The sequence below is a fragment of the Spermophilus citellus genome, assembly GCF_964194105.1.
Source record: "Spermophilus citellus genome assembly, chromosome: 11".
NCBI classification, from domain to species: domain Eukaryota; kingdom Metazoa; phylum Chordata; class Mammalia; order Rodentia; family Sciuridae; genus Spermophilus; species Spermophilus citellus.
The window spans coordinates 62,589,291-62,617,068 of NC_138192.1; the positions used below are offsets into that span (position 1 = coordinate 62,589,291).

At 36.2% G+C, this 27,778-nt stretch overlaps 1 protein-coding gene across 1 annotated transcript in view; it reads right to left on the reverse strand.

Annotated features, from left to right (window-relative positions):
• Nucleotides 1-27,778, reverse strand: part of CCDC148 (coiled-coil domain containing 148) — a gene marked incomplete at its 3' end in the record, with an annotated part of 228,305 nt that overhangs the window by 38,557 nt on the left and 161,970 nt on the right. Inside the window, exon 11 of the mRNA XM_081260650.1 lies at nucleotides 22,634-22,752. Coding sequence (XP_081116776.1) covers nucleotides 22,634-22,752 — 119 coding nt within the window. The remainder of the gene's footprint in view (nucleotides 1-22,633; nucleotides 22,753-27,778) is intronic.

A 27,778-nucleotide genomic window follows, 5' to 3' on the forward strand; every position in this document is an offset into this window, starting at 1 on the left:
AGAGGTTTCAATCCATAGTTGCTTGGTCCTATTGCTCATTATGGTAGATAGAGTGTGATAGGAAAGGCCTATTCACATCATGATATAGAGGAAGCAAAAATAAAAAAAATAAATAAAAAGGAAAGGGCAGGGTCCCCATATCCCCTTTAAGGGGACAACACAGTGACTTCACTTCCTTCTACTGGGCCCAGCTTCTTAAAAGTTTGACTACCTCCTAATAGTGCCATGGGCTGGAGACCAAGCCTCCAATACTGACCTTTGGGGGACATTCAGAACCCAAACTGTAATACCAGCTGTGTCTCACCTAAATAAAACAAGTTACGGGACTATCCCCATTCCCCAGTCATTCAAAGCACCACCCCTCACAGACATTCAGGTCTTCCAAGTTGAGACTCCAGACTTTAGAAAACAGAGAAACCTTCTCCATCCTTTATCCAAATTTATGGTCCACTGAAACCATGGGCATAATAACATCATTTCTCTTTTTGCTAATAAGTTATGAGATGGTTTGTAATGTGGCGACAACTTAAACATATATCAAGAAGACCTAACCTCATCTAGAGATGAAAGAAGCCCTCTCTGAGGAAGTCACACTTGAGCAGAGATGTGAAGAATGCATATGAGTTAGTCACAAGAGGGTTGGAGAAGAAAAGTCCATTTGAATACCCAGTGAAGGCAAGAGATCCTGGGGCCCTTGTAGAACTGGCAGAGTAGTTGGGAGATTTACGAGTTAAGCTGAATCCAACCATGGTCATCCTATAAGTAACCTTAAGGCATCTGAATTTTAGCTTAAGTGTGAAGAAAACCCACTGAAGGGTTTTCAGTATCCAAGAGGCACAACTGGATGTGTTTGCATTGAGAACAAGGCTGAGGAGTACAGCTGAAATTCAGAAGAGAGAGGACAGTGGCTTAATCAGGGTAACAGCGAAGAGCATCAACATTTAAAGAGCAAATTCACCAGATTTTATAAGCCCTTGGCTGTAGGAGTAAGGGATGGGAGAAGATGAGTTAGCTGGGCCTCTGACTGGGCAGAGCACCACACTAGTGGAAAAACTGGCTGGAGGGAGTGATGAGTACTTTCAGGTATGGAAAACTTGAAATGCTAGAGAGATGGCCATGTGGCAAAGCCCAGAAGACAGCTGAGTAAACACTCTAGATAAGGAGGAGGGTGTGGAGAGAAACTAACAGTGTATATTTTACTCCAGGTACTTCGTGTATGTCATTTCTCTTTATTCTGATAATAACCATGTGGGAGTGTTCAGAAAGGGAGTTAACTTGGTCATAGAAGTAGGAAGTGGTAAGGTAGGGATTTCAATAAAGATCCTCTTTCTCTATGTTCATACTGAAGGACACTGAACTCCCTTCCACATGGGGAAAAAAACAGTCATAGTGCCAGGTGATATTGTTTAGATTTAGAAAGCAAAAAATCGGCATTTAGGAATGCTTCACCAATTGCTGGGGGGAGGGTGGAGGAGACATGAAAAGCGCACAGTTTTGAACAGAGGCCAAAGCAAGAGAAAGTTGTAGAGCTGGTCCAAACCACAGCACAGACAGCAACGCCACTAGGCTGTGTGACACAGTGGGCTCACTGGTGCCTTAGTATATTCTCGATAACTACAATGTTTTGTACAGCATGCCACAGTGGAGAAGAGGAAGTGTGTGTGTGTGTGTGTGTGTGTGTGTGTGTGTGTATGATCTAATAGTACAGACCCTCAGGAATGGTCATATCTTCTTTGAAAATTATGGTTTTTCTTTTAAGAATAATTATTGGCTCATATTGGACCCTGGTAATCATGATAACTGTTGATCAAGAACAATGTGCTAGGCATTGCAGTAAGTGCTTTCTATGTTTCATTGTTTTTGCTTCACACTACAACCATGTGGGGTATTATTTTTGGCCTCTACTTTTTTTTTGTATACAACAGTGGGATTCCTGACCTTCAAAGACACAAGGTGACATGACAATGAGACTCTGGCTACCCATAATGAACTAGGTATCATCTGAGTCAACTGGCCATAAAGCCAGGAGTGAAAATGGAATGATCCTAAAAACATAGGTCATTTACTCAAACATGTGGTTCACACTTCAGCCTGTCCCTCTTGCCACACTGATATCCTTCCTCTCTCATGTGGTCATGGGGTATTCTCAACGAATAGTTGCTCTACGCATATATTAGCTCCAGACAGAAGCAGACTGCTATGGTGAACCACCCTGCTCAGAGTACAATCAGAAAAATGAGAACTTATACCCCAATTGATTCAAATGTATTAATTGCCAAGATCATTGTAATGTCATGTGTAGCTAATAAAAAAAAGAAATGGAGAAAGAAAATTTCTCATGTAGGTAAAACTTCAAGAGGGCTATTCCAATTGCTTTAACTGAGGTAAAGAAATCAGTCACTGGCACATATTAGATACTCAATAAATTTTTCAGTAAGTGAATAAATCATGGATTAGTAACATTTTGTGGGTTGTAGCTAATGGTACTGATAATTTGATTAGGAACATTAAAGAAATAAAATTGGGGATTTGTCACAAGAAGACAGAAAGACTATGTGGATGGACATACTGGAATTGCTCCACCACATAGGAATATTGTGTGGGGTGGTTTTAAATAATTAGGAGGAAAAGATGACTTGCTATGTGTGCAGCAGTCTTCTTCCCTAGCAGCTTGGTACTTGCTCAAAGTAGTCATGATAAAATGCTCCTAGTTATGGGAACAGAAGCTATGCATTACTCAAGTACATTGATTTGCCCTTATCAAGGCTAACCTGGCTGCTGTCACCCTCAGCCCTTGACAAGGTATAATACTCCAGGGGAATTAGCAGTGTTAGTTAGTTACAATATTATATTACACTCTTTCTATGATGAGAAATGCAAAAGGAGAAATTGGATTTTCTTTCTCTATACATCCTATTAATGCCATCTGTGCACTCACAAATTCATTCCCAGGGAACATCGCTACTTCCTAAGGTACTCCCTTTGGTGTATAAGAAGTAAGGCATGGCTAAAGTGCAAGGATTCACTACATCACCCAGATGCTGCTGTCCTTATAAAACAGTGGAATGACCTATTAAAGACTCAGATACAGTCTGAGCTGGGAGACATTATTTGTTGTAAAACCACAATTTTACAGGTTGTGGTTTTGTTCTGAAGTAGTGATCAATATATGACTCTGTTTCTCACAAATCCAGGATATATACATAGCTGGACCAATAAATACATGTGAGAATGACATTTTACACAATTAGTCCTAAAGAACCATTTAAAAAGGTTCTGTTTCTATCCCTGAAATTCTAAATTCTTCTGATTTCAACTTCCCAATGCTCCAGCAAGAAGACAGCAGATATACTGAATTAGGAGCTGATGCAAGTACTTGCCCTTTGGGATTTACCATGTTACTAGGCAAACTGACAAAGAAAGTTACATTCCTAGTTGGAACAAGTGACCTACCAGAAGGAATAGGATGCTTTTATTTAACAGAGGTTGGAAAAATAGATGGAATTCAAAGAATTCCTAGGACACTTTCCAGAATTGCATGCCCAGTGTTATAAGTAACCCTGTACAAATGAGTCCCTTGGAAAGTAAAGTAGGAGTCAATCTATTGGGGAAAGAACCTTGCCCAGCCAAGATGTTGGCTAAAAGCAAAGCATAAATGTAATGCATAGCGAAGAAGGGAGATTATATGTTTGAAATGTGATCTTGACCATTTACTGAAGCAAGGACAATTTACAGAAGGAATATATTCACCCTGGATCTTGATGTGATATGTATAATACACACATTCACACACAGTAATTTTTTATCTACTTAGAATATATGTACTAATTTTCTATCTACTTAGAATAATACAAATTTCCTGTCTACTTTCTTCACCCTTGTGTTGTCATTAGTAGCAAACTTTCAAGTTTAGTCCTTAGGTTGCAGAATATTCAGATGGATCCCAATGAGACTAGAAGACAATTGGAGAAAAATATGTATGATCTTGCACTTGGAGTGGATGCTGTAACAAACTGTTCCCTTTGGGAACAGTGTGAGTATGCTTTGGGTGCTAGAAGTTAAAATTATATAGTGTTAGGTAAAAGATAATTTTTGGTTAAGTACAGAAAGAAGGGCATATGTTGATTTTTTCCAACTAAAGTTAAAGACTGGGGAAGGAATTCTCTTCTTTTTTCCCTCTTCTCGGCTTCTGAGCCCCTGTCCTCTTTTGAAGAAATCACCCCATAAGATGATGCCTGGGGGGCTGGGGATGTGGCTCAAGCGGTAGCGCGCTCGCCTCGCATGCGTGCGGCCCGGGTTCGATCCTCAGCACCACATACCAACAAAGATGTTGTGTCCGCCGAGAACTAAAAAATAAATATTAAAAATTCTCTCTCTCTCTCTCTCTCTCTCTCTCTCTCTCTCTCTCTCTCTCTCTCCCCCCTCTCTCACTCTCTCTTTAAAAAAAAAAAAAAAAAAAAAAAAAGATGATGCCTGATGCTTGCTTTCCTAGCCTCCTTTGCAGCTAGAGTACAAGCATGTGACCTGAGTCAGCCTATCACATGCTTCACTTGGAAACAGGGCCTGTGGAGAAAGTATCATGACCAGGGAATGGCACCGTGGCAGAAATGCATTGCCAGTAGAAATGCCCACAGTTTGGAGATAGTAGAGGAGGAGGCAAGCCATGGTATCTAGTGGACAATGGATGGACTTGCCAGAAAGGTTCTGTGGAGCAAATTAAGTTATAATCCTGACTCTTCAGTATCTTCCAAGCCTTAGTTATTCCTAACTATTTTCTAAGATTGGGTCTGCAGCATTACGTATGATTTGGTGAGTTAACCAAACATCTTTCATTTAAATATCTTTACTACAAAATCCAACTGGAAATGATTTCTGTTGTTTGCGAAACAGAATCTTAGTTACAAAAGGGAGTAGTACATGTTTCCTAAGATTTCTCCCAGTTTTAAAATTATATGACTCTATAGAACACATAATAAAATATATTTTAAAAATCCAGATTGTAAGCATGCTCCCTTCACTGACCTTATAATTCTTACTTAATATTGCTTTATAACTGAATGTGTGTGTGTGTGTGTGTGTGTGTGTGTGTGTGTGTCAAAAGTAGTTTCAAAGAAAGGACAAAGTGTTTGACCCTCTGTTGTATCTACCACATCAGTGGAATTTGTGAAAGTTGCCATTAGATTTTTCCAATCCAGAAAAATATGCAAACTAACTTTATTTAACTATAACTACAAAGTTTCTGCCTGCTTTGGCCTGCACCTTTGTAAAAAGTATATGCCTACAGGGTCAATATTCCATTTTCTATAAGTGCTTAATGAAACCCCTTAGCTAAGGGATTAGTGATAAAGACATCAGTAAGTCCTGGAGTGGCTGCCTCCTCTCTATTTCACTCATGAAATACTGTTTGAGGCACTGGAGGACATAGAGACTCTTTGGGGTTAAGGATGACCAGCAAATCATTTACTTCTCCATATTATTGTAAATTTTGAATGGGAGAAAGTAAATAGAGTTTAAAAACAACCTAATGTACCATGAAAAACTTTTTAATATCTATAGCACTAATTGTGGATCAAAATAAACATCCTTGTCATTGGGGAAGAGAATTTGAGAAAATTGATCTCAAAAGACCACAGCACCTAGATGTCTGGTTTGGAATTACAGTATCTGTGGTTACTTTATTAAAACATCCATGTTAAAAAATAATAGTTATTAAAAGGTTACAATAATGCCATTTATATTAAAATGCACCAAAAAATTTTTGAATATTGCCTTCTCTCTACCACATACACTTACACTCCCTTTTATGACATGAACAAGAATCTGCAACAGACAGATCGATTTGGCAGATAGCAGAAACCCAGTAGACTTTTTAATGAGTCATGATTTCTAAAACCATAAGTCAATGTTTTGAACAATAAAATAAAAGCAAATGAAACTACTAAATAGAAGATACTCTTCAATTGCCCATGGTTTGGAAGGGACCACAGATACAGCCGGTCTTGCATACATTAGGAACTAAATCATCATCCAAGACCTCTACAATAACCCTCAGCTGTGCCATCTCTGCCCAGCTGGTGGTCCGTCTGCCCACTGGCATAAGCTTGCTTGATTTTCACATTAAAATTACTATATGTTGCTATGTCCATAAATTTTTTAGCTTCTCTCAAGTGTCAATCATACTTGCTAAGATCCACTGAAAAATTTCTATAATTTTATAGAAATAATCTGTTTCCATGCTCCTATATATACATGCACATACATACCACAGTTAGTTATGTTATCCTGATCAGCAGGGCATAAGTATTGACTTTATTATTATATTACTACTTTAGACAAAATTACTTCAATGGATTGGAAAATAGCATGTTGGCTATCAACAAGGTCCCTTTCAGACTTTAAAATTAATGCTAATATGCAAAGCATTTCTAATACACAGCTAAAAGACAAAATAGATAGTTTTACTAAGAACTATATTTATTTAATGGCTCACAGTGATCCTTGATCTACATCATTTGGCACATCCACTTGAAATGTGGATTTGGTTGACAAGAATTTAATGAACAAGTGATTTTCCACCAATTTTGGGAAATCTCATGCTGAGAAACAAAACATAACAAATGTTGTAAAGTTTCTGATTAAGTCACTTTACTAAACATACTCTTTAAAAATCTCAAACATAAGAATGTTTCAAATGCCCTTAATGCCTTCCGATATAACATGCTGAAATTTGCACATTGTTGAGAAAAGACATGGAAAGTAGAGAGACACATCTGGTTTTACTACTTAGAAAATGCAATAACTGTCAATTCCCTGATGTTGGCAAGCACCCCAAAACACACACTAGATTAGCAAAGCCAATTTAGTGTTAGGAAGGCAGCTGGCGCTAGTTTCTTTCTTCCCAAATGGTCATCCACATCTTGAACTTTGAATGTTTTCTGTTTTACATTGCAGGAAGATGCTATTATTTGATGGAAAAAAATGGCTAACAAGTAATTTTTTTTAACTCGCTTTTATACATTGCTTTTTAGAAAGGAATGTTTTCTCCATTAAACACACACACACACACACAGAGAGAGAGTCCTTGTAGAAAAATATGCAAAACTTCTACTTGAAGAGAATTTCTATATTGATAAACTCTTCCATGAATATACAGTTTCATTTACATAACTTCCTCAAATTATTTCAGTGAAGGTATAGCATTTAGAAAAGAGAAATTATAGCCATTTCTACAAAATATGGACTCTTCTCAAGAACCCTACAGATAATTCTTGGCCCCTAGTTAAGAAAATATGATAATAATTCTAGTACAATGATTCTCAAACTTCAGAATAGCTGAGGAAGTTTTTTTTAAATGCTGGGGCCAGAATCCTACCCTCAGAATTATTGATTTAGTTAGGGTATGGCTTGAGCATCAGGACTTTCAAAAGCTCCCCTAGTTATTCTAATATAGCAAAGAATGAAAGAATAGCTGCACAGCTATTACATTAGCATTGGCTGATAATGTTTCTAGAACCTCAACCATCCAGCTGGGCACAGTGGCACATGCCTCTAATCCCAGCGATTTGGGAGGCTGAGGCAGGAGGATTGCAAGTTCAAAGCCAGCCTCACCAACTTGGTAAGGGCCTGAGCAACTTAGCGAGACCCTGACTCTTAATAAAATAGGGTTGGGGAGGTGGCCCAGTAGTTAAATGCCCCTGGGTTTAATCCCGGGGTTTTGAAAAAGTATAACAAAACCTCATCCATTTTTTTTTATTTAGCCCAACTTCAGTTCTCTAGCTATAAAATGGTATCTAGAGGAATTATTTAGCTAAGTAAATTTGCTTTGAGAAAACTTTTCTTTAAATAATATAATACAACATTTGAAAATACTAACTTCATATCTTTATTTTCCCTGGAAATCATGGATTCCTGTAATAGAGAGGAGAGGTAGGTGAAGAGTTCCAATGCCAGCTCCATCACTTCTATCCCGGTGGATCAAATTCTGATGATGGAATAGAAATACTGAAATATACATGGGAGAATCCAAGAACAAGGAACTAGTTTCCCGATTTTCTGGTATAAAATGACCCCCAGGGAGGCCTAGCATTTAGCATGCATCATGTCCAACATGACAGTAACAGAGTGTGATATTTAGAGATGGCATGAGATTTTATTTCTGTGGTGTGCACAAGATCCTATCAGAAATAAAAGCCCAATTATGGGGAAACCATGGGCTAGCAAAACCTGGAAGAAGTAATAGAAACTTAGTTAAAAGGGGACTCTCAGGAGTACAGGCAATAGCAGGTAGCCAGTGGCAGCCTACATGGATCTGTATTTTAAAGCTAAGTAGGTCTGATTATGTTACTGGAAGGTTCTGTGAGGACCAAGGCCTATTTCAGTGACAAGAGAAAAATGGCAAGAATAGTAAAGGGTAGTTAAGACCCTGAAGAATGCAGAATGGTGAAAAAAAAGCAGTGTTTAAAATGTATATAAAGTCTGTTGTGTGTTCTATAAGGCAGGCAGAACCTACAGGTAGACCAGTCACCTAACCCTGCATAGCCAGGAGACTATGTCTTCATTCTCCAGAATGTGTCCACTGACCCCATGAGGATATTCTTCAGCTAAAATGTCACTAAACAAATTAAAACATGCTAAAAGTATAAAATATACACCAAATTTCAAATGCATGGTATGAAAAAAATAAAATGTTTCATTAATAATATGTATGTTGATGTCCTATTAAAATGATAATGTTTCTGGAGAGTATAGTGGGTTAAATGAAATATGTTATTAAAGTCAATTCTACATTTTTATATTTTAGTGTGATTACCAGAAAATTTTAAATTACCTATGTGACTCACATAATATTTCTATTGAAGCACTGCCTATATCCTGGGAAAGGGGCAGATATTGAGGACACTAAGGAGAACCAAACCACGCAGGGAGATAAGCCACTTCATCCCTCTTCTTGGAGGAGGTTGCTTTATCTCCAATAGAGATTGTGGTTTGTACTTTACCCACAAAAGGCTGTGGTGAAACTAAAAATCTTGATATACTTTCAAAGGAAGAGTTTCCATCACTCTTCACTACGTTGAAGGAAGTGGGGGGCTCATAAGAGAAATGAAATTAGATGCTAAGAAACTAAGAAGCTACTATTCCTCCTACCTTTAGAAGTACTGTAAGTAAGGAATTGAGCTCAATACAAACTAAAGTCTTTTATAAAATCAATATCAAACTTTTCATAAATTTTGAACCCTGCTTTTTTTTAAACCATCATGCATACATTAATATTAATTTTTCACCAATAGAAAATAAATCCTACATTGCTTTGTTAAACATTTAAAAATAGTTTTGAAGTGGAATACTCTTCAGCAATAAAAAGAAAAAAATAATAATGACACATGCTACAACATGGGTGAACTTCAAAAACATTATGCTAAGGAAAACAAGACAGATGCATTCCATTTATATGAAATATCCAGAAAAGGCAAATTTATTGTGGCAGAAATAGATTAGTGGTTCTTTGGGGCTGGAAGTGGGATGAAGGACTAATGCAAATGGATAGGAAGTATCTTTTTGGGTGATAGAAATGATCTAAAATGATTATAGCAATGGTTGTACAACTCATAGGTTTACTGAAAATTATTGAATTATACACTTAAAATGGGTATTTTGTTATAAATAAATTGTTCTTCAATAAGGAAAATTATTTAATGTTAAAAGTAACAGCATTTAGTAGCTTTCAGTAAGGCAGGATGCATTTTTGTACATTTTTATGCAAAGATATGGAAAGCTGAAAAGTAGAAGAAATTGAAAATTATTAACAACTTTGGCTTTGGCAAGCACCCAAATAACTGCCAATTTATTGTTAGGACAGCAAAAATGAAATAAAACTATTTAGGAATTAGATAACAAAAATATCATTTCAAATCTTGTAGAACGTGGCCAAAGATTCACAGAAAAAAGTGAAACTATATCCAAACAAATCTATTAGAAAATAAAAAACATTGAAAACTCAAAAACTAAAGCTTTCAGCTTAAGAGGCCATAAAAACTCAATTATCTTCAAGGTTGTATTTCTTTCTTTGTCTTTCCTCAGACTCCATGTCCAATGACTAATTTCTATACTTCATAACTATCTGTCAGCTCTTGTAACACCATTGCATCCCACTGCCTTTTCCTTAGTGCAGATTTTTTTCATAGTTTACAGAAGGAATCTTATAACTGGCTTCTTAATCACCAATATCTATCTATTCCAAAATAATTTTGAAACTTTAACCAGAAAAACTCTGTGAAATTTTCTAAGGGATCTATGAGAAGAGGAGAAATAGAAAGCTATTTTGGAAGTATGTTCCTAGGTTGGAGATTAAATTTGATCTAAATAATCCGTGTCAGTTATCCTTAAGAAAATTTCAATGTAAAAGTCAATAGAGTTTTTAAAATGAAATTTGACATAAGAAAGCTATTTTTTCCCCTGTTCATGGATAGGCAGAACTAACATCATCAAAATGGCGATATTACCCAAAGTTCTCTACAGGTTTAATGCGATGCCAATCAAAATTCCAATGGCATATCTTGAAGAAATAGACAAAGCAATCATGAAATTCATATGGAAAAACAAAAGACCCAGAATAGCAAAAGCAATTCTAAGCAGGAAGTGTGAATCTGGAGGTATAGCGATACCGGAGGTCAAACTGTACTACAAAGCAATAGTAACAAAAACAGCATGGTACTGGTACCAAAACAGGCAGGTGGACCAATGGTACAGAATAGAAGACACAGAGACTAATCCACAAAGTTACAACTATCTTATATTTGATAAAGGGGCTAAAAGCATGCAATGGAGGAAGGATAGCATCTTCAACAAATGGTGCTGGGAAAATTGGAAATCCATATGCAACAAAATGAAATTGAATCCCTTTCTCTCGCCATCCACAAAAATTAACTCAAAATGGATCAGGGAGCTAGATATCAAATCAGAGACACTGCGTCTGATAGAAGAAAAAGTTGGATACGATTTACATATTGTGGGGTCGGGCTCCAAATTCCTTAATAGGACACCCATAGCCCAAGAGTTAACAACAAGAATAAACAAATGGGACTTACTTAAACTAAAAAGTTTTTTCTCAGCAAGAGAAACAATAAAAGAGGTAAATAGAGAGCCTACATCCTGGGAACAAATTTTTACCCCCCACACCTCCGATAGAGCCCTAATATCCAGAATGTACAAAGAACTCAAAAAATTAAACAATAAGATAACAAATAACCCAATGAACAAATGGGCCAAGGACCTGAACAGACACTTCTCAGAGGAGGACATACAATCAATCAACAAGTACATGAAAAAATGCTCACCATCTCTAGCAATCAGAGAAATGCAAATCAAAACCACCCTAAGATACCATCTCACTCCAGTAAGATTGGCAGCCATTATGAAGTCAAACAACAATAAGTGTTGGCGGGGATGTGGGGAAAAGGGCACACTTGTACACTGCTGGTGGGGCTGCAAAATGGTGAGGCCAATTTGGAAAGCAGTATGGAGATTCCTGGGAAAGCTGGGAATGGATCCACCATTTGACCCAGCTATCGCCCTTCTCGGACTATTCCCTGAGGACCTTAAAAGAGCGCTCTATAGGGATACGGCTGCATCAATGATTATAGCGGCACAATTCACAATAGCTAGACTGTGGAACCAACCTAGATGTCCCTCAATAGATGAATGGATAAAAAAATGTGGCATATATACACAATGGAGTATTATGCAGCACTAAGAAATGACAAAATCATAGAATTTGCAGGGAAATGGATGGCATTAGAACAGATTATGCTAAGTGAAGCTAGCCAAGCCCTAAAAAACAAATGCCAAATGTCTGCTTTGATATAATGAGAACAACTAAGAACAGAACAGGAAGGAAGAGCAAGAGGAAAAGACTACAGTAAACAAAGACGAATGGGGGGAGAGAAACGGGGAGAGAAGGGAAAGCACATGGAAATGGTAGGAGACCTTCAATGATACATAAAATTATAAGAGGTTATGAGGGGCAAGGGGGAAGGAAAAAGAGGGAGAGAATTGAACAACAGCAGGGGAGGTAGAGAGGGAAGATGGGAGGGGAGGGGAGGGGAGGGGGGATAGTAGGGGATAGGAAAGGTAGCAGAATACAACAGTCACTAATATGGCATTATGTAAAAATGTGAATATGTAACAGATGTGATTCTGCAATCTGTATTTGGGGTGAAAATGGGAGTTCAAAACACAATTTGAGTCAAATGTATGAAAGATGATATATCATGAACTATGTAATGCTTTAAATAATCAATAAAAAAAAGAAAAAAGAAAAAAATAAAAATAAAAAAAAGAAAGCTATTTTTAAAAAGAACAATGAGTGAACACTTGTTCTATTACATAGCAAAACAGAATGATTGAAACAGCATGGTATCCATGTAGAAATATAAATATAGATCTGTTTTTATTTAATCAAGAGTCCATATGGCTATACAAATATAATTAGAAATATAATATATAATAAAGTTGGCATTTCAAATCAGTGGGTAAGGATGAATCATTAAGTAATTGGTATTGAGATAGTTGGCTAACAATTTAGGGGTAAAAAATATAAGTCAGACAGTTTGCTCATATCATTCATGAAAATAAATTCCAAATGACCAGAGAGCTGAGTTTTAAAAGAAGTATGAATAATATCTTTTCAAAGAAGTAGGTTGATTTATTTACAGGTATACCATATATCGTTTTGAAGTTTCTGCTTTATAAAAATGATTTTTTACTAGGGGTAGCAAGGGGGCATGATGTCCTCTGATTGCCTCTGCTTGCCACTCTACATGCCATAATCGAGAAAGGAAGCCTTTTACTATTTTGTCCACTTGAAGTAGGGGCTTGTGTACTCTGTTGCCAGAAGGGTGTACTATTTCTAGCTGGGACACAGACCTTATATGTTAGCAGCAATTAATAAATAGGAGTTAATAGTAAACAGGCAATTTGTATGACATGATTTTTTCCACACATTGTTACACTGAATTTTGTCCCCCGCAGCCCCCACAACATTTATATGTTGGAACCCTCATCCTCAATGTGATGGTATTTGAAGAAAAGGCCTTTGGTAAAGGATGGAGCCCTCATGAGGACATTAGTGCCCTTTTAAGAAAAAATTTCAGAGAACTTCTTGTCCACCTTCCCACCAGTGTTAGGACACAGTGAGATGATTGCCCTTTGCAGACCAGGAAGAGATCACTCATTAGAGTCCCACCCTGATCTTATATTTCTAGTTCCCAGAACTGTGACAAAAATAAGTTTAAGTTGTTTGAGTCACCCAATCTATGACATTTTGTTATGAGAGTCAGAGCTGACTATTATGATGGTATTACATTTCATAACACAATGAGGATTTATTTTGATAATGTTGATTTTGCTTTTTATGTAAGTACATATAGATAGTATGTATGTATGTGGGTTAAATAGCTGGTAATAGTAATAACTTCCAGAGAAGAGCTTGCATGAAGGTATTGGTCAAGCAATGCTTTAATGTAAATGTTTTAATTTTTATAAGAATTTTAATTTTTATTCTTTGTTATGTGTTTTATATAAAATATTTTAAATGTTTAAATATTTTGAGAAAAAATACATTATAGGTTTTTAATTTGTAAGATAACTAATTAATAGGAATAACTTATATTTAATGAATATTTACTATGTTTAGCTACACTGAATTTACCATTTGATCCTTGCAAAAATTCTATGAAGTAGATCTGATTTATATCTTAATTGTATAGCTGATGAAACGGAAGCTCAGAGACATTAATAAATTTACCCAAACATCAAATAACCATAAAGGATACACACAGGATTCTAATGACAACTTAGAGAGCCTTCCTTTCTAACCTCAATGGTATGGTGAGTTATGAAAATAGAGAATTAGGAAATTAGCAGGCTAAGAGAAACATTAGCAAAACCAATTTCAATAATATGAAAATTGCAAAAAACAAATTATAATTGATTGAGAAAGTAAAATACAATTAGTAAATAAAATGAATTGCTATATCTTTATTATCATGTTGAACCAAAGAAAATTGTTAAGTCAACTATTTTGGCCTACAAAATTGAAAATTTCATGTTGTCCAACCATCAGTTTATGAATATTATTTTCAAGAATCTTATTCTTGAAATTTAAAGATAGAAAGTAAATGACAGACATTCTGAAACCCTCAGTGCTATGTGTGTGTATTCTGAAGAATCTGGAAGTTATTTCAAGCCTTATTATTCTGATATGAAAAAAAATGTGCCTATAGTTAAAATACCAAACATGAGTTTTGTGAATTATATTTCAATATGCCAAGAAGTGTTTTAACAAATTAACCAGATAGTGCCAAAATGATTACAAAAGAACACAACTTCTGGTTACTGTCAGAAGTAAAATCTCACTAACTGCAGATCCACACTGGAGCTCAGGCCCCAGCCCAGGACCGCCTCTGCCAGCCCCGGTGGAAGCCCGGCCCAGGTTAGGCCCATCACCACCCCCTGGGCCCACCTGGGAGCACAGGCCTTAGCCCACTTCCATCTTGGGTCACTGCAGCCATCCCATAGTCCTCCACACATTAGCCTCCACCTTACAACAACAGAAAACTCATCTCAGAACAGGCAGTCCATGAGGTACAGAGAATCTGCATGGTCACTATAAGATTATAGGGTAGAAACTGCAATACCTCAGATATGCACTGCAAGAAAGAAAGACACATAGACAACAGGTACAAACAAGGGAAAAAAGTACCCCAAACAAACCAGGATACTACAATAATAGAACCCATGGATGGTGCAGTTGATGAAATGTCAGAGAAGTAGTTCAGAATATACATAATCAAAATGATCTGTAAATTAAAGAAAGACCTAAATGAGCAAATATAGGCAAAAATTGATCACTCCAACAAGGAGATAAGAGAACAAATACAAGCAACCATTGATTTTACTAAAAAAAAGATAAGGGAGCAAACACAGGTAGCAAAAGATTACTTCAAGAAAGATAGATTCTGGAAAAAAAATCAGAAATCCTTGAAATGAAGGAAACAATAAACCAACAAAAAACTCAATAGAAAGCATCACCAACAGGATAGATCACTTGGAAGACAGAATATCAGATAATGAAAATAAAGTATACAATCTTGAAAATAAAGTAGACAGCACAGTGAAGATGATAACAAATCATGAGCAGAACATCCAAGAATTATAATTCTTGAATACCACTAAAAGATCAATATAAGAATTATTGAGATAGAGGAAACCATAGAGATTCAAACCAAAGGAATACACAATCACATCAATGAAATAATATCAGAAAATTCCCAAACATGAAGAATGAATTGGAAAATCAAATACAAGAGGCTTACAGGACACCAAATGTACAAAATTACAACAGATCTACACCAAGGTATATGATAATGAAAATTCCTAGCATACAGAATAAGGATAGAATCTTAAAGGCCACAAGAGAGAGGAATCAGATCACATATAGGGGGAGATCAATTCATATCTCAGCAGATTTTTCAACTCAGACCCTGAAAGCCAGGAGATCGTGGAACAACATATACCAAACCTCTGAAAGAAAATGGATGCCAACCAAGAATCTTATATCCAGCAAAATTAAGCTTCAGGTTTGAGATGAAATAAAAACTTTTATGATAAGCAAAAGTTAAAAGAATTCACAGTGAGAAAGCCTGCACTACAGAGCATCCTCAGCAAAATATTCCAGGAGGAGGAAATGAAAAACAACAATGAAAATTAGCAAAGGGAGAAACTGCAGTAAAGATAAGGCCAATCAAAAACCAAGACAAGTTAAAAACCAAAAATAAACCAAAATGTCTGGGAACACAAATCATATTTTAATAATAACCCTGAATATGAATGGCCTAAACTCATTAATTAAAAGACATAGACTGACAGATTGGATTTAAAAAAAAGACCAACAATATGTTGCCTTCAAGAGACTCATCTTACAGGAAAAGACATCCACAGACTTAAGGTTAAAGGGTGGGAAAAAATGTATCACTCACATGGACAAGCAGGGGTTTCCATCCTCATATCAGATAAAGTAGACTTCAAACCAAAGCTAGTGAAAAAGGGATAAAGAAGGACATTTCATACTGCTTAAGAGATTCATACATCAACAAGGCATTACGATCATAAATATCTATGCCTCAAACAAGGGGCATCTATGTATGTCAAACAAACTCTTCTCAAATACAAGAACCAAATAGACCACAACACAATAATACTGGGTGACTTTAATATACCTCTCTCACCACTGGATAGATCTTCCAAACAAAAACTAAACAAAGAAACTATAGAGCTCAATAATTCAATCAATAAATTTGACTTACAGACATATATAGAACATTCCATCCATTAATGAGCGAACATACTTTCTTCTCAGCAGCACAAGGATCCTTCTCTAAAATAGACAATATGCCATGCCACAAAGCAAGTCTTAGGAAATACAAAATAGAGATACCACCTTGCAGTCTATCATACCATAATGGAATGAAATTAGAAATCAATGATAAAAGTAAAAAGAGAAGCTACTCTAACACCTGGAGACTAAACAATACAGTATTGGACAACACATGGATAACAGAAGACATCAGGGAGGACATAAAAAAATTCTAATCATGGTGGGGTAGGGAGGGGGAGGAGCATGGGAGGAACAGATGAACTCTAGATAGGGCAGAGGGGTGGGAAGGGAAGGGAGGTGGCATGGGGTTAGAAATGATGGTGGAATGTGATGGACATTATTGTCCAAAGTATGTATATGAAGACATGAATTGGTGTGACTATACTTTGTATACAACCAGAGATATGAAAAATTGTGCTCTATATATGTAATGATAATTGTAATGCATTCTTCTGTCATACATATGTAAAAAATGTTTTTAAATTCTTAGAGGTAAATGAGAATTCCAATATAACTTATCAAAATTTGTGGGACACTATGAAGGCAGTGCTAAAAGGAAAGTTCATTGCATTGAGCTCATTCATTAAATGAAAAAAAAAGACAGAAAATAAACAACCTGACATTAGATCTCAAAACTGTAGAAAAAGAAGAACAAATCAACTCCAAAAGTAGTAGAAAACAGGATATAATTGAAATCAGGGCAGAAATAAATGAAATAGAAACAAAAGAAACAATTCAAAAAATTGACAAAAAAGGAGGGAAAAGCTCAAGTTACTAAAATTTGTGATGAAAAAGGAAATATCATGACAGACACTATTGAAATACAGAAAACAATTAGAAACAATTTTGAAAATTTATACTCCAGTAAAAGAGAAAAACTTGAAGGCACCAACAAATTTCTAGAGGCATATGATCAACCCAAACTGAGTCAAGAGGACATACACAATTTAAACACATCAATTTCAAGCAAGGAAATAGAAGACACCATTAAAAGGTCTGGGACCAGATGGATTCATAGTTGAGTTCTATAAAACCTGCAAAGAAGAATTAATACCAATACCTCAAATTATTCCATGACGTAGAAATAGAAGGAACCCTTCCAAACTCATTCTACAAAACTAGTATCATCCTGATACCAAAACCAAGCAGAGACACATCAAGGAAAGAAAATTTCACACCAATATCCCTGATGAACATTGATGTAAAAATTCTCAATAAAATTCTGTCAAATTGGATACAAAACATATTTTTGAAAAATAGTGCACCATGATCAAGTGGGGTTCATTCCAGATATGCAAGTATGGTTCAATATACAGAAATAAATAAATATAATTCATCACATCAATAGACTTAAAGATAAAAATCATCTGATTATATCAATTGATTCAGAGAAAGCATTTGACAAAATACATCATCCTTTCACGTTCAAAACACTAGAAAAACTAGGGATAGTAGGAACATCCCTCAACATTGTAAAAGCTATCTATGCGAAATTACCCAAGGCCAACATCATTCTAGGTGGAGAAAAATTGGAAGCATTCCCTTTAAAAACTGGAATAAGACAGAGATGCCCTCTTTCAATACTTCCATTTAACATAGTCTTTGAAATGCTAGTCAGAGCAATTAGACAGATGGAAGAAATTAAAGGGATATAAACAGGAAAAGAAGAACTCAAACTATTAGTATTTGCTGATGACATGATTCTATACTGAGAGGATCCAAAAAACTCTACCAGAGAACTTCTAGAGTTAATTAATGAATTTAGCAAAGTAGCAGGATATAAAATAAATACCTATTAATCAACTGCATTTCTATGCATCAGTGATGAATCCTCTGAAAGAGAAATTAGGAAAGCTACCCTATTCACAATAGCATCCAAAAAATATTTGGGAATCAACAAAAGAGGTGAAAGACCTCTACAATGAAAACTACAGAACACTAAAGAAATAAATTGAAGAAGACCTTAGAAGATGGAAAGATCCCCCATGCTCTTAGAGAGGCAAAATTAATATTGTCAAAATGGCCATACTACCAAAAGCACTAGACAGATTCCATTAAAATTCCATTGCCATTTCTTATAGAAATAGAAAAAGCAATCATGAAATTTATTTGGAAAAATAAGACCTAGAATAGCCAAAGCAATCCTTAACAAGAAGAGTAAAGCAGGAGTCATCACAGTAGCAGACCTTAAACTATACTACAAAGCTATAGTAACAAAAGCAGCATGGTATTGGCACCAAAATAGACATGTAGACCAATGGTACAGCATAGAAGACACAGAGACAAACCCACATGAATACAGTAATCCAATAGTAGACAAAGGCACCAAAAACATACATTGGAGAAAAAACAGCCTCTTCAACAAATAGTGCTGGGAGAACTGGAAATCCATAAGCAGCAAAATGAAAATAAACGCTGTCTCTCACCATGCACAAAACTCAACTCAAAGTGGATCAAAGATCTAGGAATTAGGCCAGAGAACCCGTGCCCAATAGAGGAAAAAGTAGGCCCAAATCTTCATCATGTTGGATTAGGCCGCAACTTAAAAAGATTCCTAAGTGCAAGAAATAAAATCAAGAATTAATAAATGGGATGGATTCAAACTAAAAAGCTTCTTGTCAGCAAAAGAAAGAATCAATGAGTTGAAGAGAGAGGCTATATCTTTGGAAAAAAATTTTGCCACACACACTTCAAATAGAGCACTAATCTCCAGGATATCCAAAGATCTCAAAAAACTTAAAACCAAAAAACAAACAACCCAATCTCTAAATGAGCTAAGGAGCTGAATAGACACTTCTCAGGATATATCAACAAATATATGAAAAAATGTCCAACATCTTTAGTAATTAGAGAAATGCAAATAAAAACTACTCTAAGATTTCATCTCACTCCAGTCAGGATGGCAGTTATCAAGAATATAGATAACAATAAATGTTGGCGAGGCTGTGGGGGAAAGGGCATGATCATTCATTGCTGGTGGGACTCCAAATTGGTGCAAGCAATCTGGAAAGCAGTTTGGAGATTCCTTAGAAAATTTGGAATGGAACCACCCTTTGACCCATCTATCCCACTCCCTGGTCTATACCTACAGGACTTAAAATCAGTATATTATAGTAACACAAATCACATCAATATTTATAGCAGTTTATTTCACAATAGTTAAACCTAGATGTCCTTCAATGGATGAATGGATAAAGAAATTGTTGTATATTATACACAATGGAATATTACTCAGCATTAAAAGAGAATAAAATCATGGCATTTTTAGGTAAATGGATGGAGTTGGAGACAATCATACTAAGTGAAGTAAGCCAATCCCCAAAAAACAAAGGCCATATATTCTCTCTGATAAGAGGATGCTGATCCATAATGGGGGGGACATGGGAAAAATTGAGGAACTTTGATGGAGCAAAGGAAAGGAAGCAGTGGGGAGGAGGTATGGGGGTAGGAAAGATGATGGAATGAGATGGACATCATTACCCTTGGTACATGTATGACTGCACATATGGTGCTATGCTATATCATGTGCAACCATAAAAATATAAAGTTGTGCTGCAATTGTTTACAATGAATCAAAATGCATTCTGCTGTCACATATACCTAATTAAAATTTTAAAAAAGAACACAAGTAGAAAACAGAAAAAAAAGAAGTAAAATCTATCAGCAAGTTTTACACACTGAACTCCATCTCCCTAAATCACAGAATGAGGACTATGTTTCTATCAACAATATGACAGTTTTTCTGAGAATTATTAGTCAGATGTAATCCTGATATTTTAAAGTTCCTCCTCACTGATCTCTTATTGACCTGCAAGTACTGGATCCAAAAATTACCTGGATCTACAGAATTTTATCAGAGGAGTTAAACTTACAAATGATAGACCCTTTTAAGGGTCTAATCAACTCACTTAGCCTTTGGAAATTATCCAGTTCACTTTTACAGAGGACAAAAGATACCCTTGTGGAGGTTAAATGTCTGACTTTCCAAAGGTCAGACACTATTTAAAGAAGAGTTAAGAATAAACCCCTGGTCTATGGCTTCTAGTCCTTAGTACTTTTTGCTATGTTATGATATGGCTATTTTTTCCTGTTATGTAATGCAGATTAATCTGATCTTCTTTTTCTTCTTTTCAACTAAACTTCTGAATCAGCTAATCTTTATAATTACTGGGATAGGAAGTGAAAGGCAGAAATGACTCTGTAATCAAAGAAGCTCCCTGCCATGAAGGATGATCCTATTAGAAGCTTGTCCCCTAATGCTGGGACTCCACATCTGTCCTGCTTCCCACCCCTTTCAATTCCTGTGATGCTTTTCACTTTCCCAGATAGTCTTAGACTGTCCAGGCAGCCTTTAACCACCACCTTTGCCTTGCCCTTTAGTATTTAGCTGTTTGGGGGTTCTTGTCTTCTTTCTTATTTCTGAACCATACATGGCTCATCTTCTGGTATCCTCTTGTATCTTGGTTTGTACTTGTTTATCTTGTTTCTTATTCATTGCTTGACCTCATAACCTTGAGCCCTGGCTTTGTTTTATTCTTGGTTCTCTCAGTAGAAGATTAGACTGAACTCAAAAGTCTTGAATATTTGGAAAATAAAGTGATTTTCACCCAGAAAGTCCTTAGTAATAACAGAATCTCTCTCTCTCTTCAGATTCATTCTGCCACCATAGTGATTGGAGTTTGAGATAACTTCACAAGAGTCACAGAGTAAATTTCCTAGAAACAGTGAACCTAATTGTATGAAGTGATCATGTCTCCCAAAGTATTATGTAAGTTCAAGAGAAACTTTTTATAGAATTTGTTTTTCATAGAAGTTTGAGGTTCATGCCAAAATTAAGGGGAAACTACTAAGAGTTCTGAGCAATTTTTTATATAGTTTCTAATTTAGGTAAATGTATTAGGGAAACTTATTAAAGAAAACTCACTATGACTTATGCTATAAAACTAAAGGTCTGTCCTCAATTTATCATTTATGAAAAGATAACTAAGGAGCTAATTAAACTAGATAACTATGCCACTTATAGACTTATTAACTCTCCACTGGACAACGAAGTCCACCCTTCATTGCCTGCTGTGAGAAAATGCAGCTGGACCCCCTGTATCTCCTTTGCAGTTGATAATTTATTAAACTGTGTTGTAAAGGGGTGCTGGAAGGACACTGAAAAAGGAAAAAGTTTTCCTTCATGATTTCAGTTGTCCCTACCATTCACTAGCCAGCAGCACCCATATGGGACACTCAATGTTATCTTTACTCTTGGAGCTCCAATGGAACCCATGCTCAGTTTCCCATCAAATTTCAGAAGTACCTCTATGATTAGATTTCCATTGAGTCTTTCAAGCCTCCCAATGGCCAGCTTCCAGCTTTGGTCTGCTTGTACCCCCAGGAGCACTGAAGAACTCCACCAACATGCAGTGGGCCATAAGCACAGCAACTACAATGAAGACTGAATTCTAACCATGGGGAGAGGGAGCCCAAATCCAACCTGTTTCTTCCATGGGAACCCTCCTTCAGTCCTTGGGTATTCTTAAGAGTTCTAATCTCTTAATAATACAATAGGGATTTTCTGTCACAGCTTATAATTTTTTCATATTAAGCTTCTCCTATTCAAATTGCCATGTTGTTTCTGCCTTCTAATTGACCCTGATTGATATAGTAATCTTGGAAATATAATTTTAATCTCTCAGTGTACTCATACATAAAATGAGGAAAATGGATTAGTTAATATCAAATATCTTTTCTAGCTATAAAATTACTTGATTCTAGGAAATTATTTATATGTGGCATGAAAAAAATATATTATGAACAATGAGCAGCACTTTATAGTTGTATATTGTTTTCCCAGCCTCATTAACAGTAAATGGGTCTCCCTTCTCATCAGAATAATGTTTTCCTCCTCCTGCATCAAAATGTTAATTCAGTATCATTTCACGCATACAGTGGGCAACCCAATATCATAAATCCTCTGTGAGAGTTTTAACTAGGAAGCTAACTTGGAACAAAATGTAGACATAGAGGTTTGTGTATAAAATGAAAGTTTGAAGTACTTTATAGAAATAATTTTATCTGTTTGCAAATATAAATTTTGAATGGATACATTAAATATTTTTAAAAAATGCTCCCTCTGATATTGTTTATCCTAACACATTACAGAAGAATCCATTTACCACTCCCATCATCACACATTTAACATCTCACTTTTACCTTTCTCTGTCTCTTTCTGACTGTTTAGCCATTAATTTCTTCAGTTCTTCTAGACGTTGAAGATCTCTCATTTCCATTTCTTGCCACTTCTGCTCTTTCTTAGCCCAGTATTTCCTTATCTATTGTATAAATGTTACATAAAATTTCAATGAGCCACAGATAATAACAAGGGAAAGCAATAACATTATCCATTGGTTCATATACCAAAGATTGAATTTAAATGGCATTTCATATTTTTTTTGTTTCTTATAACTGCCTGTAAAATATTGGCAACAGAAAAATAAATTAAAACATGTTTTGAGAAACTTAATGGTTTAACAATTTCTACAGTGAAAATGTAACTTGTACTGAGCCCAAGGTTTTAATCTATGGCTAAAATAATCAAATTTCAGGGAACCACAATAAAAGAATGTTACTGCTTCCAAAGCATATGACCTACCTGTTACTCAAGAATATTTTTATCCTCTTATGATAATGCAGTCTTTAACAAATACAGCATTAGAACTATTTTTACTTTAAAAGCATGGTTTTATTTATGCTAATGGACAGCAGGATGTTGAAAGCATTATGCTTCTGAGGAAGTGGCAGGAGATGGGTAGGAGGAAGGAGGGAAAGAACAAATTAGCAGGGTTGTGGTAGTCCTGACTTATGTGGTAAAATAAAGGTCAAGCTTCTCAAGTTTAAAAAGGTGAGTGCATTCTTCTTCCCAGGCCTATTTTATTTCTCTTCTCTTGAAATGGAGGCAGAAGGACAAAACCAAGTGTATACATGTGCTATTTTCAGGGGACTAAAGCCATGATTCAGGATTCCCCAGTGTGATGAGGCAATTTAAGTTAATGTTTATTTTGCAGAGGCCTTTTTACCACTCTGATCTGCCATGTTGTATCTGGGTCAAGACACTGGGTTTTTCTGGTGGAAACGTGAGTGGTACCTCAGTGATGAACACCAGCAGAAGGGGGTGTTATAGAGGGTGGATTAGCCTCACCCTCAATGTGGCATTTCCCCTTTTGAGAGATGGATATGAAAATCTATGTAGTTTTCTGGGTTGCCTTAGCACCCTGGTCTCAGATTCCCAGGAGATCCATAATAAGCCTCCTAAATTCCATGGCCAGAGCTATAGCAACACTTCAGCCACAATAGTGACATTGGTTCAGTGCTTAATGACTATCTGGATAAGCTCCATATAAGGTGATACCCATTCCACAGATGACCAGGGTCTGAGTTTAGGGAGAATGGAGAGAGAGCTGGAAAGATACAGCACTAAAGACAGTGTGTGAGAGAGAGGGGGTAGAGATGAAAGAGAGGGGCATCCCTGACTGACAAAGTCTGTTCCAGAGTTCTAACTGGTAAGTGCCAGGGATTCTCTTAATATCAAATATGAAGGTATTAACAATGATTATTTAATCTTCATCTGGGAATTAAAAGGGATCTTTTTTATTCTTTATGCTTTTCTGTATTACTTTATTTTCTTTTACAGTGAGTATATCTTTCATTATCAGGAAAGAATAAAAATATTTCAAAAGTAAATTTGAAAAATAGATACTGAATTAAAGAACATTTTTCTCAGCCTTGCAACGTATCAATAATGTTTTCTTGTTCCCAGCATTGGGCATGGAGGAAAAGTCAGTGGTCCTTTTGCAGACATTAACTTGACCATAAGCAGACTGACACATGATCACTGGGACTTTTGTGAATCTCAGGACAAATTGTTTCTATTCTTAACTCTCTGGTACCCTCAGCCATTACTACAGTGTGAGTCCCTCCCCTCTTTCTTCTTCTCTCTCCTTTCTTCCCCCTGCTCTCCTTCCCCCTCTCTCAATTTACTCTTTCACAGAGCATTCTCCAGGACCCTCTGGAACCTTATATCATCATTCATAACATCTTCCACATCTTTAATCTTCAAAACATTACTTCCTTGTTTCGACTGAAATTCTCTTGAGTGAAGAACAGTCATATTCTGTTGCCCCCTGTGCAGAAGGGCTTGGAATAGTTTGGGCATTTTCCTCATTATAACTGTTATTTTTTAATTAACTAAACTCCATGATTTATTTAAAATTCTTTAGATTTTACCACATGTGCTCTTACTGTTCTAGAGTCTCATTATCTTATCATATTGATACTAGCATTTAAGAGCAAATTTGGCACCAGATTATATTTATACTCTCATTGCACTTGATTTTCTATTTTTTTCATTTTTTAAAAAATTGTTATTTTTAGATATATATGACAGTAGGGTATTTTTTGACATATTATACATACATGGGGTGAGACCCTTTACAACTTTGATCCCATTCTTGTAGTTGAACATGATATGGAGTTACACTGGTCATGTATTCACATATGAGCACAAGAAAGTTATATACGATTCATTCTACTGTCTTTCTTATTCCCGTTTCCCCCTCCCTTCCTGCATTCCCCTTTGTCTAACCCAATGAACTTCTATACTTCCCCTTCTTACCCTCTCTTGTTACGGGTTAGCATCCGCATATTAGAGAGAACATTTGACCTTTGTTTTTTGGGGGGACTGGCTTATTTCACTTAGTATGATATTCTCCAGTTCTATCCATTTACCAGCAAATGCCACCATTTCATTTTTATAACTGAGTAATAGTCCATTATATATGTATACCACATTTTCTTTATCCATTCATCTGTTGGAGGACAACTAGGTTGATTCCATAGCTTGGCTATTGTGAATTGACCTGCTATAAATATTGATGTGGCTGCATCACTGTAGTCTGTTGATTTTAGATTCTTTGAGTATATACCAAGGAGTGGGATAACTGGGTCAATTGGTGGTTCCAGTCCAAGTTTTCTGAGAAATTTTTATACTGCTTTCTATAGTGGTTGCACCAGTTTACAGTCCTACCAGCAAGGTATGAGTGAACCTTTTTCTCCACACCCTCACCAACATTTATTGTTACTTGTATTCTTGAAAATTTCCATTCTGACTGCAGTGAGATGAAATCTCAGTGCAGTTTTTAATTGCATCTTTCTACTTGTTGTTAGAGATGTTAAATATTTTTTCATATTTTTTTGATCATTTGTATTTCTTCTTCTGTGTAGTACCCGTCTAGTTCCTTTGCCCATTTATTGATTGGGTCATTTATTATTTGGGTGGTAAGTTTTTTGAGTCCTTTGTTATTCAGGAGATTATTGCTTTATATGAGGAACATATGGTAAAGATTTTCTCCCATTCTGTGGGCTCTATAACTGCTGTTTTTAGACCACTATAATATTGTTCTCATGTATAATTCCTCTCCCTTTGATATTTACACTATCTGGATATACCCTCCTCATTTATCTGTCCTTATCACTGGTATGTGTGGTCTTCCAAGTCACTCTCAAATACCTATCAAGACTTCAGATGCCCAAGTCATAACCTCCTCTATGTTAGCTCCTCCTTCCACCTTCCTAGGAAACTTCAGCATCTTTCTGAATGTCCCTTCAACTTGTTATTCTCACCCTTACATGTCTTTGTCCATTCCAGGGACTCACCTCCTCCTCCTCTTCCAGGATTCTATTGTCACTGGAAATAGTTCCACCGGTTTAATCTTTAATTACAGCAATAGACTCTGTGACCAGAACTGAGCCCCCTTCACATCATCTTCTGGGCTCTGATTGAATAAAGCTATTTCTTTAGTTCAGCCCTCATCATAATGTTTTGCTAATTAGTACAATTTTTTCTCTTCCACTAAATTGCAGAAATTGGGATTTATTTATTGTGACACTTTTGAGAGCAATTAAATGTCTAGAACATAGCATGTATTTAGTAAATACTTGATTGGTGACATAATTGTAGAAACTGGTGCCAAATTTATGGTTTCATTAGAATAGTTAATGACATTCAGCATTGCTTTTATGAATTTCTGGTCAATTCTTCTCAATTTTTCATAGTGATATTTCAAAACATGTTCATTGTCTTTAGTTCTATACCTGCCTCTACTTCCTCACTTTTACCCGAGGAAACAGAAGCTTTAAAAGTACTTTCCTTGATGTCCTGCACATCAGAGGAAGAAGTGACCTTCTTTCTGCTCAAGACAAATTCCTCATTACAACCATAGTCCCATTCCCAATTCCACCTTCTCAGTAATCTTACTCTATCAACCATTCCCTCTCTTCATCCTCACCATCTTTTCTGCTTCCTTTTCTCTACACAGAATTAAGCACAAATATGTTCCATTAAAATTTTTAAAGGACATATTTTAGAACCTCCAAGACTTTGGCACCACACTCTTCATTGTCACTTTTTGGCCCAAGCATCTTAGAATACTTACTGTTCTCCAATTTCACATCTGTTATTTTTTTCTCACCCATGGGGCTCCTACCTCTACCTTCCACCCAGATTCATTGTTCTTACCAGTGACTTACAAGGGATCAAATAAATAATCATTTCAATTCTTACTTTACTTGATGTCTCTGTGTATTCAGTTCTGTTAGCCCTTATCTAGAGACTTAAAACAGTAATGACTTTGTCATTCATTTATTCAACAAATATTTATTGAGCACATGCTTGAAGATGTTGTACTATGTACATGGCTATGGTATTTAAAGAGAGAGAAACCTATGCTTCATTAAACTGGAACTTTATTGAACAAGAAGAGATAGTAAACCAGGAAATGAAGGATTATTACAAGTGTGTTAACTCCTAAGAAGGAAAGAAGTAGGGTGATAATGCAGAATAATTTGGGTAGAATTAGTAGAAGGCATATTAAAATGCTTTCCACAAGACCTTTGTGTAAAACCCTGAAAGATAAGAGGAAGGCAGCCATGGAAAGAAATGGAGGGAGAATTGTAGAGAGAAGAAACTGTGGGTGCAACAGCCTTGGGTGGGAAAGACCTCACACATTGCTGAGAATTGGGTGGAGGCCAGTACAATGGGAGTAGGTAGTGTGAAGACAAAGAGGTAAGACTGGAGAGCTGCTGGGGAACTAGGCCAGTGGTTGGTAGTTAAAACAGGGAAGTCATTGTCAAGTTTAAAGCAAGAAATGACAAGATATGGCTTACATTAAAAAAAAAGCTCTGCTAATAAGTGGAAAATAGATAATAGAGGAACTAAAGAGAAACAAGGAGACCAGAAGGAAGGATAAGGTAGAGATGGCTACTTGGACTAAGATATAAAATGAAGAGTTCAGATTTCAGATG